Raw genomic sequence first — 14,237 nt, forward strand, 5'->3', positions numbered from 1 at the left:
TCTCGCTCTCTTCCAGGATGGCCCATTAGAAGCAATATATTCTGGCTTCAGACTCCCTCCCATGATTCCTCGCCGGGCGGTTCATAGGAGGTGCATCCCTCTCAGTTGAAGAGTAATCTCTCAGCTTTGAGCGATCAATTTCAATCTATCATTTCACCCGCTGCATGCCGGCAGAGGAGCAATCTCCATAAACGGCCATTACGCCGTACTTTACTTTAATACGGCAGAGAGCCCCGACAATACTGAGGTAAGGGCTTCAGGAAAATGGAAACATGTTTTGAGGTAGATACTGACACTCTCCCTTATTAACGCTGATTGTTTCCGTATTCAGATCAATGGCCGGGGCCAAATCAGAGCAATTGCACTTGGAGAGGTCGAGCCTGAAGCATGATGAGAGGGAGGGTAGAGACCTGTAGTGAGGGTAGATGTTCACCCTGGTAGGAACGGGAAGCAAATTCCTGACCGAGTCATCAAACCGCCAAACCAGGGGTAGGATATCTACCAGAATAAGGCACCAACACTGACCACAACGGAAGAGCAAACAGGTCTTTCAAAAGGGCCCAGTGTGGCTCTAATCACGTTAATCATCTTAAGACTGTGTCATTAACACTGATTAAATGACTCTAATGGATGTATTGCATAGCTCTGCTCCGGCTGGAAAAAGCCCTCTGTGCAAGAATTCAATTTAACTCAATGTAGCACAGTCAGCACCTTCCAACAGGTCAAATACGGACCATTAATGATAATACCTGTTATTTCTACTCGACAGGAGGGCTGTATTCACGTACACACACAGTCAAAGCTCTGAACAAAGGAGAGACATTCTAGCTCTTTGTCAGGCTGTGCCTTAGAAGAGCCTCCTTGTCATTTGTTTCCTTCAGTGCAGAGAAGTGCTGAGAGCAGCGCCGTGGTCATTCCTCTGGATCGCACACGCGGGGGTCATAATCATCACACCTCACGACGCAGATGGAAATATTCAGGGCTAAACAAAGACCTCAATGCTTGATTTGCCCCCCATTCCGATCTTCTGCAGGCCATCTATAGGTTCAGAAGTAGTCAGAGCGTCAGGAATGAGTCTGCGTTGGGCCAAAATATGTGCGGGGGGGGGGGGGGGGGGGGCAGCGTTGACGAGAGGAAATGGAACAACCTTGACAAGAAATGCCAGCCCCCAGCCCTCAGCCTTCAGACCTCCACCCTCCCCCACAACTCCTCCCTTCCCTATATACACACACACACACATTTGAACAAACCAACCCCCACCCACACCAAGTGTACACAACAAGGAGTGCTACAGGAACTGGCTTGCCCTCTCTCACACTCCTAGTGACTCACACTCCTTTAAGTCCTCAGTTGTCACTCCATTAATTAAAAGAGGCTCACACACAGACACACATCTCTAGCATGGAAAAGCCTACCAGTCTGAGCCCTAATTGTTTCAACAGTCTTGATTGGTTAAATCCACACACCAATTTGGTCTTGAGCTAAAGAGTAAACACCTGCTTGTGAATAAATCACTTGGGTCCTACAGGCCCCTCAGTGCCATTTCAGGCCAGACCCCCTCCATGACACCATAGTTCCTCTAAGATCCCCCTTAAAGACAAGTAGAGTTGACGGCTGAGGGTTCTGGACAGCAGCTAAGACCATGTAGATCAGTGCCCTTACCCCAGGACAAAGAGGAGACCGCATGTTTACTTTCAAAATGTCAGCTGCAGCATTACAAAACAGTGTCTACTGGAGTAAAACGTCTCATATCCACGGCAATTCGTCTGAACTGTCTGAAGAGACACACAAATAAATAGTCTATTGACACATGTAAATCATGCACATATGACTGCTTCACCAATGTGTGCTCAGCTGCTACATTCTGTTCAACGTTTAACAATCCCCAGAGAGTATGTCATCTCATCTCTAACATTTCATTAAACATTCATTCTGACACGTTTAATCAGTCCTAATTCATTTATTTCAATGCACATTCCAGAAGTGAAGAACTATCATAAATGCGAAATCACATGATTCAAATTTAGTAAGAGACCAATATTTACACACCATGACCAGGTGTCTGGGGTCATCCCTCCAATCAAAGGTGACAAATACACCAATCCAGGGCTTCACGGTGATGTGGATTTGGAGAAATGCGGACAAAGGTCAAATGAGCAGCAGCCTCAGAGAGAGAGAGCGAGGGAGAGAGAGAGAGGAGAGAGAAACAGGCAGAGAAAAACAGACAGAGAGAGAAAAAGACAGAGAGAGTGAGAGAGAGAGAGAGAGAGAGAGAGAGAGAGAGAGAGAGAGAGAGAGAGAGAGAGAGAGAGAGAGAGAGAGAGAGAGAGATGATAGAGAGAAACAGACAGAGAAACAGACAGAGAAAAACAGACAGAGAGAGAAAAAGACAGAGTGAGAGAGAGAGAGAGAGAGAGAGAGAGAGAGAGAGAGAGAGAGAGAGAGAGAGAGAGAGAGAGAGAGAGAGAGAGGATAGAGAGAAACAGACAGAGAGATCGAGAGAGAGAGAGCGCGAGAGAGCGAAGGAAGAAGAGACATGCCGGCACTGGTCCTAGCGCTTCATTAGCTTCTCCCCTCTGATATCAGAGGCTATTAATTATAACGCTCTGCTCTCTCAAATGATGCCCTAATCCCCTGCGTGTACAGACTTATTTACAGGCTAAGATGTCTAAGCTTGCTCCGGCCTCTGCAGGGGATCGGGGATGGGGCGGACTGGGGCTGCCAGGTCTCTATGAAGGGATCTATTCAGACAAGGCCTTTCCCAGCACACCTTTTGGGAGACAACAGCTCAGTGGGAGACACAAAATGTAGTTCAGCAGGGGAGGAACAATGGGATGATGATCTCTGGCCTACGATTAAAAATAACTTGTTTTACCTGAATGTGGTCAACTTTGAGTAGGCTGACATTGCAAATATTGGCAATTGAGTTATGAATCATCACTGAAACATATACACAATTGATGGGCGAATGAACTGAGGATGAATGCATTCTGATGCCTTTTAAGAAATCGTATTGATGTAATAAATGGAAAATCTACATGTGTGCAGTTCTGTAACTACAGTTTGAAGAGACTACATGTGTAATGACTACTTGTGACCAGCAGAGGCAGCCAACTATAATGAAACAAAGACAAGCGCACACCTGTGGCCAAACCTTTTTCATCCTACTCACTCACTCACTCACTCACTCACTCACTCACTCACTCACTCACTCACTCACTCACTCACTCACTCACTCACTCACTCACTCACTCACTCACTCACTCACTCACTCACTCACTCACTCACTCACTCACGTCACTAATAGCTCACGCCAATGTAAGTACACCTACTTTACAAAAAAAAATACTTTAGCAAATCAACCATTTCATAACCGTTACACAGTGATGCTTATGTTTCTATTTCATCTCTCACTAATACTACCGTTCTGGTAGTACAGCGAAGTGTCCTCACTGAGGCATATGGAAACACAGGTGTCCAATTACACTAGCCATTGTCAGCATGACAGCATGTCAGAAGGCCTTTACAACTCTAGCTCTGGCACCACTGGCAAAGGATACTACGAAACCAAATATCTGATTAGAATAATAAGCATCACCCACTTAAAATTCCCTATCACTCCAAGATGACACGTGTTGACAAGAGTACTGAATCATTCATTCCTTCCAATTAGTGACATGACAGGCCACGGGTTTCATTAACCATACAGAGAGAAAAGGAGGCAGCAAAAATGCAAATGAAATACTTACAAATACGGCATTGGCAGAGAAAGAAAGGGAGGCGAGCTTATTGAATCAAATCCCATTGCAAAAAGGCGGATAAATAAAGTATCTGAAGAGCGAAAGGAAGGAGAGAGAGGGAGAGGCGGCGAGGGGAGAGAGAGTACACTAGCTACTACATGGTAATTTGATATCCACAAAGTATCTGGCACCGAATCTAGTCCAACGTCTTTAGCTTTCAAAGTCTCCGCTCTCATCAATCAACATGCATTCTGAATATTTCAAATCCGTTTTTAGTCATTTACAGCCAATGTAGCCATCTCGCATGGTGGACCTGGCGTGCCTCCAGCGTTGTGAAAAAACAACAACTCTGAACATTGCTGGGGAAATAAAAACCTGCCTCCACTTACGTTACAGGCTGCAGCAACGACAGCAGCAGCTATTAGCAGGACTCTGAGGATAAAGAACCAGGCTATCACCCTTGCTCCTGTGTTACAGCCTTTCAGAGGTATCGCTCGGGGCAGTTTGGGTTGTCACCCAGAAATTCCTCACTGAGAACCCATACTTAGGGGTGGGAGGTTTGGGTTGTCAGGCCGGCTTTAGATGGCGCAGAGTGATATGCAGCTATCCTACCGGGCCCCTCTGGCGTACACAGCCACACACATTGCATTTGTGCCCCAGTCTCCACTCCTGAGTCCCGGTCAAGACCGATAAATCAATGGCCTAGCCTAGCCGCCTTCCCCAAAGTCTTAGATAAAGATCCACGGTCCAGCTCCACTCGACCCCATTGCTAAGACAAGGCCTCATTACCAGTGCAGAAACGACCACTGTCTCGCGTGTGTATGTGCGTGCAAGCATGCATGTGTGTTTGAAGACCCCATCCCGGGTTGAGGAACACAAGGGCAGAGCGGTGCTGTAGGTCTTCCTGCCCATCTCCTCCTTAACCATCCATTCTCATTACATAACTGGCTACTTGAGAGCCTTTCTTATCAGCTGTAAATCTGACTGCGAGGAAGGTGTAATGATCTTCAGTGACTTGCTATCACTCCCTAATTTACACCAGGGGAAAAAAGGTATTGACCTGTGAAATGAACCACCATTTCTCGTCATGTTGCATGACCATGCATGATGACATTATACAATACAATTAGCTTAGCAGTTTTATTGTCCAAAACGGAGCAAAATGAATTGGCCGTAAAGAAGGAAAACATAATAAACAAGAAATAAATTCAATGATCCAGCTGACATTTGGAGAACTATGCATTTGCCTACTTTCACGATTAGACGCATCACAATCAACATGGCATTTGAAAAATGTGAATATGCGCAAATTAATCCCTATTTATATGGAATCAGTTCATTGCCCATGCCCTCTCAATAATAATTATTTTAATAATTAAACTTCTATAATTTATAGTCTTTAATATCCTTTTCCGGACCCTGACTAATTTGAGAATCTAATTGCAAGCGTTGAAGAAAATTACAATTCCTTCTTGGCTTAAAGATCATCAAGCCCCAACAAAGTCCAGTGAACCAGTGAACAAGAGACATACAGCCAATAGGTCCATCTCCATATCAGTGCTACAGAGGCCTTGGTCCGTATGTATCAAATGTAGGAGAGCTGATCTAGGATCAACCCCCCACTGTCCATGTAATCTTATTTATTGTGATCTAAAAGTCTAAACTGATCCTAAATCAGCACCCCTACTCTGAGACGTTTCATACAAACGGACCCAGATGGATAGGTAATGGAGCGATGTAGTGGCTCTGTGTACCTGATACTCGTTGGGCCAGAAGGTACTGACGGCCAGCTCAGCGCGGAGCCATTCCTTCCCGGTGTAGCTGGTCACATTCCAAATGGGATTAGCCATGGGACCTTTGTTGACCTTCACCAGGATGTTCAGCGTCCCGGGACTGGAGCCATCTTGGGTGTACAATAAGTAGTTGAAGTCAATACAGTGGGTGTCGTTTTCCTTCATTACTGGCAGCTGGATGCGTGCCTTCTCTCCGGCGTCGTGCTGGGAGGAGTCCACCATCATGTAGGAACCTGAGGAGGGATAGAAGAGAAGGAGGAGAAGAGAATAGAAGAGGAGAGGAGAGGAGAAGAAGAGAGGAGAAGAGGGGCATTAGAGAACATGGAGATAAGAGGGGCCTAGAGTCAGACTCTCAGCAGCTAAGGTTCTCCAATCCACTGTAAGTGCTCCAATGTTTCTTAGTAACACATTTTTGGGTAAAGACCAAACAAATAGAAATGCTTCAAATAAATGACATTTTAATTGATTAAATACAGTTAGATCCAATAAATGAAAAATAATATGATAATTTGGGGAAAATTGCCATGTGGAGTTCAGTGCAGGGCATTTAGTGTTGATTTAACAAACAAATATCAAATTCAATTCCTATTGGAATCTTTATTATGCATGATTTAAATCCATTTTGCTCATGTGTTATCCCCTTAAGCAAGACATCAGGCCTAGCCAAAGCCTCATTTCACAACCATTTGTCACAAAATCAGTACATCTGTTCACCATTTTCAGGCCTGCCAAAACAATGACTCCAATTTAACTAGAGTTCTGATGATTCATATTGTACGAGAACTCTGAACCATCGTTGTGTACTCAGCTCCAAGCAAAGAAAAAGTTCTAAGAAATCTTTTAGGAACCCATCTGGCTGTGTTTATGTGTGCTGAGTTTTTAATGGAGAGGATTCGCTGTGAAGTGGGTGATATTTTCAAGGTGGTCAAATACAACGAAACCTTTGGAGTGCAACAGTATACATTTTCTTGACTTGTGGTACTTGTGGCTATTCGTAAATTGCATTTACGAATAGCTAATTGTTGAAATGTATATATTTCCAGACCTTTGAAATGGTCTGTGTTCAAAGGCGAGTCTTTGTCCTTGGGAACAAAGGGAGTTTGTCTGTTGGAGGTTTGTTTCAGGAAAAAGGTACAAAAAAAGCCTTCCTCCCCAAAACTAGGCAGTTCACCCTTCCCAATGTCCCGCTCCCTCCCCCTCCTGACAGACCGTTCCAGCAGGGCCAGGCAGTGTATTTTTCACCCTCCCCCGCTAACCCCTCCTCCCACCTCCCTGACGAACCGTTCCAAGCCAGGCAGTGTGTTTCTCATCAAGGTACAAAATAAACATGAGGCCTCAACAAAAAAAACGTGTCTGTTTCTCTCTCATGCATTACTTCTTTACGAGAGCAAGATCATCAAGCTTTCACGCAAAAAAACGAAAGAAACGGAAAGAGAGCTAGAGCCAAAAGCTGTTGGCAATTCTATTACACACATCTATGAGTTTATTTATTTATTTCACTTCCCCACTAAAGCTCAAACAAAGGACATCCAAAGATGAACAAAATCCAGACTTCTTTTTTTCCTATTAAAAATCCTTTGACTTTTTTTCAGAGAGGGAAATAATCGTACAGCAATAATAAAAATGGGAGAGATGGGAACTGTTTGCTCAACAGTATTTGAAATCAGCTTCGATTCATGTGGACTGAAAACAAACAAACCTTTCTTCTGTTTATGCCTCCAAATTCCAACGTTACCATGATAGCCTGCTATCTCTCTGAATCACACAGCCAGCCTCAAAGCACGATCCTCCTTTCAGACACGGACAGGTTTGAAAACTGCCCATCATATTAACAACATACTGTACATGTGCACTCCTTACATTCTGCATGTGCTCAATTACGTGCACTTAATATATGAACTCAGTTAGCCTACATGTATTTATTTCACAACCCCGCACTCTCAATAAGGTGAAAGGTGTGTTTAGAGCAACAATTGCCAATTGTGCGCCGCCTTATGGGACTCCCAATCACGGCTGGTTGTGCTACAGCCCAGGCTCGAACCAGGGTCTGTAGTGATGCCTCTAGCACTGAGATGCAGTGCCTTAGACTGCTGCGCCACTTGGGAAACACCTCAGGAAACACCTCAGGGAACCAATTTCTGCCCATTTCATAGCCACTGGTCTCCAATCTGCATCACAAAGACTATTTCCCAGAGAATATGAGCAGCTTTTACCCCTATGGCCCTTCCTGGTTGTGATAATTGTTGGTTAAACACCTGTTTATCAAACCAGGTCCTAAACGACCTGGCGATCGGGGTCAGGAATAATGCGGCTATGTGAAATGACCAGATGGGGATTCACTGTATCATATTACTCATGAATGGCCTCTTGTGTCTCAATGCAAATTGGTAAGGGTCTCGGTCGTGTAAATATGTTGTCTGTTTTATGATTGATTCCATATTCGATGTCGGGAGAACCACTTAGGCCCCTTAGAATGGCATTTTGACTTGAGGTATGATATCCATGACAAACCGAGATCAAGCAAGGGTTTGTTTTTCTCCAATGTGTCTCACCAAAGGCTAAATCTGTTAAATCCATCAATGACATCAAGGCCAGAACCCTTCTCAGATTCATAAGCAGTGTTTCAGGATGCAGCTGGGTCCACTCTTAAACCACGGCTGAAAACACCAGAAACCAGGCCTCCGCTCAACTACCGCTTTACGACAGATTACAAATTTCCCCCAAAAAACAACAACCTGCAATTAAGGTCGGGCCAAACCCTGGTGTTAAGTTGAGTACAGTGGTGCACGGCCACAAAACACTGGCTTCTCTACAGTGTTTGGGGAGCAAGTGCCACAGACTATTGCTGTGGTGGTATTCCTCTGCAGAGCTCCAGAACATTGGATCTGATAAAGCCCTTGGCCTGGGGAACAGGGGAAGGCCTAAGCCTGTTATCTCACTCAGAGCTCCAATCCTCAGGGCTCTCCCTTTCTCTCACGAACCCAGCCTGCCCTGCTATCAGTCTACATCAACATGGGCCAGATAAACTAGGCTGAAATATGAGATTCTCAAAATGCAGGGGGGGGGGGGGGGGGGCATTGACAGCTGTGGTGATTTCCCTCTCTGGACCAGTGGCTGATTACATTCTTGATCATAATTCAACATTACACAAATAATTAATTTATGTAAATTCAATTTACTTTGAAAGTAGTTTAAGAAGTGTGAGCCAACGGGTTTATAAAATGGTGTTTTAATGCATCACGTTAGACTTAAGCAAACAAGCACATCATCACTCATATCCAACCCGACACAGACTTTTCAGAATTGAGCTGCAGATCAAAAGCAGATGTTTATGCCTGGTGCTGTTTGTAGTGAAACCCGATAGCCATTCAAAAGCAGAGCCGCTTTGTTTGAGTGAAACAAACACAATCTCCTCTCCTCTTTCTATCAATGTATACAGTTGATCACGGGTTGTAGAAGCAGTGCGAGAGGGGAGAAGAAGAAAAAATACATGTTTGTCTGGAACAAAGGGAAAGCAAGCTAGAAGTCTCTGTTAATGCCAGAGCGATCAGATTGTAAGGAAGACCCAACTAAGCTCCTAATAGGCCATATCGCCTGATTCAGACAGGCTTTTTAACACCAGGGAGAGGGAGCTGTGTTTATTTGATGCATCTGGGTTATTCTAATATGGTGATTGGCAGTGTTTGGGAAGCTGCTCTGAAAATTGAGTTTATAGTTACCAACTACTTCACACTGGAAGAAGTTAATTTACCCTTAAGAAAAATATAGCTTACTTAATAGAAATGACTTAGAAAAAGTAGTGAAAGATTATCATATCTTAATCTGAAATGTCATAGACTACAAATTGCAAGAACAGATCACTCTGGAGTCAGATGTTAACAGAATGTGTAATTTATCCTATTCAACACAAAAGGAGAGACCTAGGCACACAAGTGAAAATTAGGCAGGTCTGATGTCGAAAAAAGAAAGGCCTACTTCACCCATATTTTATTTTAGCAACAAAACCAAAAAAGAATGTGTAGGTTCAGTAGTTAGTAGTTAGCTGCACCACTATATGGCAGAAAAGTAATTAACTACTAAGATTTTAATTTAGTTCAACTACCACCAAGCTACTGCAAAATGTTATTAAATTACTAGTTCAACTAAATGTAGTTCACTACTCCCCAACACTGGTGATTGGCAACGGTGTTTAATCAAGAGCTGAAACTAATGATGGTGGAGCCGGAGCCTGAGCCGAGCTGAACTGCAGTGCTGGCTGAGGCTGAGCAGCACATGAGAGAAGCATGGAGCAGTATAGGAGAGACAATGACAGAGCACCACATCACTCCTCCACAACCAACCAACCTATCACACACACAGAGCTTTCACAGATCTCTACAATCCACTGCTGTCATACATCGATCCCTTAGACAAACAACCAATGATCCCAGCCAAAAACAACCCAAACAAACCATTCTGAAACAAGAGGGAAACTCTAACCTGTTTCTTTTGGTGAGCTTGGTACATTTGTAAGGATCTGATGTGAGCGTATCTAATGTTATTGGATCGGATGTGAGTTTGAAACAGAGGAAGTAGCATGTCGGGGAAATGTAATTTTAATTGACCATATGGAATAAGTTCACTGGGTGACTAGAGCCTACAGAAAATGTAAATACAATCTTTCAAGGAACTCCAAGATGATGACTACACACAACAACTAGATGCCAGACCACAAACATAAATCCTGAATGGGCATCTCCCAAAGGCTTATTAACAGGCACAACCATAGAGTTGGGCTGGGAAGTTACAATGAAGAAAACAGGTGTTAAACAGACGATAGCACTTTACCAACACAACTACACACAAACCCTCTAAAACGGCAGACTCCTTACATTTCTACTGCTTATTTTCTATCCTTCTATCTAATGTTTCGAAAAGCTTCTAAAAACAACAATTTGAGAAAGACTAAAAATGGTGAGAACATTGTTGCTAGATTTAGGCGTACAATACATGTACAATAAATGAATGTAACAAGCAATTTCCCCTGCCGTTACGCAACTGCGGGGGAGGGGGTGAAAAACATAATGCCAACATTCTGTATAATTTCCTTTCCTATTACTTTACAATTACTCATCCAAAGGCGGAATATTAAAGAAAGGAATATATATATATATATATATATATATTTTCTTTTTTAAATATGGCTTTTAGAGTGGTTTCCTTCACATCAACGTCAGGTATCCAGAGGATGAATGCAGTCCACAAGATGGCTGTCATCAGATTCATGCCAGTGCACAAGATGGCTGTCACCCATCATGGCCTCAACCGCTGACAGAACAGTCTTGTGAGTTACAAAGGAAACAGAGAGAGAGCCTGATATGCCAAACAACGACTCCTGCTCTTGCATGGCATAAAAATCATGACAATTCAAACCCTGCTATTCCCTATTAGGACTCTCTAATCTAACAGTGAAAAATATAATAATCAGGCTTCATCTTGTTATACACTGCCCTGCCCCACATTAGTGATCAGCCTCTACTGATTGGCAGGAGAGGTGTAGGCCTAACCAAGAGCACCGGTACTCAGAGAGAGAGAGGCGTGAGGTTTGACACACTGGTGCAGTCAGTGCCGTACACCCACTCAGCCTTTCCAATGGGAGGCTTAATAGACCAACAGGGCCTGACACTGGCACTGGGCCAAGCAAGCCTGAGCCAAGCCTAACCCCACCGGGACCAAATTATAAGCACAGCTCCAAATGAATATTGATCGAGAGAGTCTCAAGCATTTGTTCTTCAGTGTTGAGAATGCCGTTTAGAAGTGTTCTTGAAAAGTGTTCTTTCCCAAAATGTCAATCAAACATGGTTTCAGAGATAAGGAACGGGAGGTTTCTGCAGGGTAAATAGCACTTGTTATCTTGTCATGGAAACTCCCTGATGTGTCTGCTTTTCATCCTCCCTGGCTGAGAAAGTATGTTAAGCTACTTTATGATGAAGCTTATTCCATTTGCAGGATCTGGTTGCTAGCTGGAAAACACTGGAGGCTGATCAAATCATGCTGGAGCTCTATTTGCTTTGTTATGAAGGGGGGGAGGTAGAGAGTGGTCCTGCAGTCAACCTCATGTCCTTTCACCCATTAAAATGGAGGATCTCAGCTAGAGACGGCCTCGCATTCTTCTCAGGCAACAGCAATGTGGGAATATTGTACTTTGTCAGTACACAGGTCCCTCCAAACCTTTACAAGACGAGATTTACAAAAAGGTGAGGCTTTATTTCCGCTCACAAGATAATCATTCCATTTGCTTTCGTTCACTCTAGAAGTCATGATCAATGAAACAATCACTTTATTTCATTATCACTGCCGTTGCGTGTTTTCAAACAATAGTGAGGCCCGTTAATGGAGCTAATTCCCATTGGAATGGAAACTCATCCCTCCTCTTTAGATTAAAGGAACATCTGCTATACTGTTCGCCGTTCCGTCTCTACCTGAAAAACTCGGTAATTCACCATAACTGACATACAGTAGTAAACTGGCACCAAGGAACAAATGAAAACAAAAAGACAACATTGTTGGAGGATGACACAGTAAAGACAAAATCTCCTCAGCGCCAGAACTATCAGTGTTTGACATGTGGCTATGCTATTGTGATTTTCTCATGCCATCTGTTAAACACTACAAGTGCAATGTAGTTCTAGCACATAATAATCCTCCTCTAATTTCTTACCTCACAAAAGACAACGTAAATATTTCAAAATAAGTTTAAACCAGATATCTCTGGTTTCCGGTCAAGTCGTGTTGTAAAAAGTGCCACCCTGAAGAAGGCAGAGTGATGCCGAAAAACGTTGGTGGTTTACCCAATAAATAACAGGGAGTTTATATACAGAGAGAGAGTGCGACTCTCTATATTTTTATAGCTTACAGTAAAAAAAAGTGCCCAGCCATCATTTTTGGGCCAGACAAATGCCGCCTCATTGTGTAACATTGTAATGGGACACAACCTTTTTCAGACAATCTGCTGATGACCTTTTCTGTTCCCTTGCATGATTAATGACCTAATATCTTACTAAATTGGGAAATTTTGCTGAAAGTGAAATGCTCTAAAATCCTACCCATATCACTCCTGTCTATAAAAAAAACAAGTGATAAAGCTGTGTAGAGGTGAATAGAGAAGGTCACAGGGCCCACGTCTCCACTTACCACGCTGCTTTCCCTGATCTTAGATAAAAACCTTCATTGTGTTGGACAGTCTTCAAACCTAAATATAAATTTTTTTCGCTGCCGAGCACAAAGCTTTTTCTCTCTCCTCAGGAAATTAAATGACTTATTTCCTTCTTAGAATTTGCGAAACGTTGGAACTAAGACTGTATTTTGGGGTAGTAACAAAGACGGAGAAGAAGACGCAAGGCCCTGAGATTAATTTCCTTCTACCTATCCATCGTTTCACCTTCCTTCCTTGTCTCCGAAACGAGCAGCTGTCTGCAGTTCCCTCATTAGCTCCTCCACTTACTCTGGTGAGTTTACACATTAGCCCAATATTCTTCTTCGCTTGTTTTTGCGATGGAAGCACTAAATAGATTACATTTGCAGCTAAATGTGCAGGGCAAAGTTAACTGTGTTGCTTTTGTTAGTTTTTCTACATAGCAGGTGTTGGGAACCTGGGGTAGTGGGCCTTGGTCATGTTTGCTAACACATTGCAGGGAGGGAACAGCGTCCATTAGGTTTGTGGACATGGTGGCAGAGAGTCTCACCTTGAGGCAGTTCAGACGATAAGTATGGCACTTCCTGTGCGCTGACATGGGTCCAGTCAAAGTCATCGTAGGGATCCTGCTGGTAGTCACACTGGGCTGGGCCATCGTCAAACGTACAGCCACCTGGAAGGACAAAGAGAAAAACATGAGGTAATTTTCTCAGCTAATTCCATATTGCCGGTTAATAACATTGTGCCCTTTATTAATTTACTAATGAATTACCACCAATTGCAACAGGTGAGTCCAGTGGTACCTCTGATCACCAGCCAGGGCAGTATAGGCCTTCTATCCCCCTTCCTTCCTACCTAGATAGAGTCTCCTCCGTTTGGTAATGCAGCATGTGCTAAGATCTGACAACTGAGTAGGCACGAGGAGGCCATGCCACCAGACAGCTCAGTCACACAGCGCTCTCCTTTTTCAGTTTCAGGCTTAACTCAGAGCCAGTCATTTGTGAGATGGTGTGCATAAACAAAGGCCCTCCTGAAGGCCCTACCTGGAAGTCGACATGTCACAGGGCCTGACCGGAGCAGAGAGGAGAGACAGGCCTCTAATGACTTTGACATGGGTGCCTAATACGTGTAGCCAATTCCACCTGAGGTCACTGGTGACTTATGGGAGGAGATACTCATTCCAAGTCCTCTGGATGAATTATCGGTTGTTGAGAAAGAGCTTCTCAGTTTGAAGAGAAAAGGGATTGTGTTCGGCAGTGTTCTTCCTCTTGAGTTTTCTAGCAAGCTATGTATATGAAATTCCAGGTCTATATTTAATGGTCAAATTTGAACACGGTTAATTGTAGGTTAAAATCCCAATGACCGGAAAGGCGCATATAAATGACCTGTACCTCTCTGCTCATTACCAAGAGAGAGTTCTTCACAAATGGAAAAAGGTCACCCTATCTGGGTACAACCGCTGATCTTTCAAACCTCTGAGTGATGGCACACAGAAATATCATAATTTGCATTTTAATTCCAGGACAAAGG

At 43.6% G+C, this 14,237-nt stretch overlaps 1 protein-coding gene across 1 annotated transcript in view; it reads right to left on the minus strand.

Annotated features, from left to right (window-relative positions):
* The window catches only part of LOC120019690 (receptor-type tyrosine-protein phosphatase kappa), a 165,806-nt gene that overhangs the window by 86,394 nt on the left and 65,175 nt on the right, over nt 1-14,237 (minus strand). The window contains exons 2-3 of the mRNA XM_038963078.1: nt 13,258-13,380; nt 5,495-5,766 (exon numbers count right to left, since the gene is read on the minus strand). Coding sequence (XP_038819006.1) covers nt 5,495-5,766; nt 13,258-13,380 — 395 coding nt within the window. The remainder of the gene's footprint in view (nt 1-5,494; nt 5,767-13,257; nt 13,381-14,237) is intronic.

This window comes from Salvelinus namaycush, chromosome 24 (assembly GCF_016432855.1).
Source record: "Salvelinus namaycush isolate Seneca chromosome 24, SaNama_1.0, whole genome shotgun sequence".
NCBI classification, from domain to species: Eukaryota; Metazoa; Chordata; class Actinopteri; order Salmoniformes; family Salmonidae; genus Salvelinus; species Salvelinus namaycush.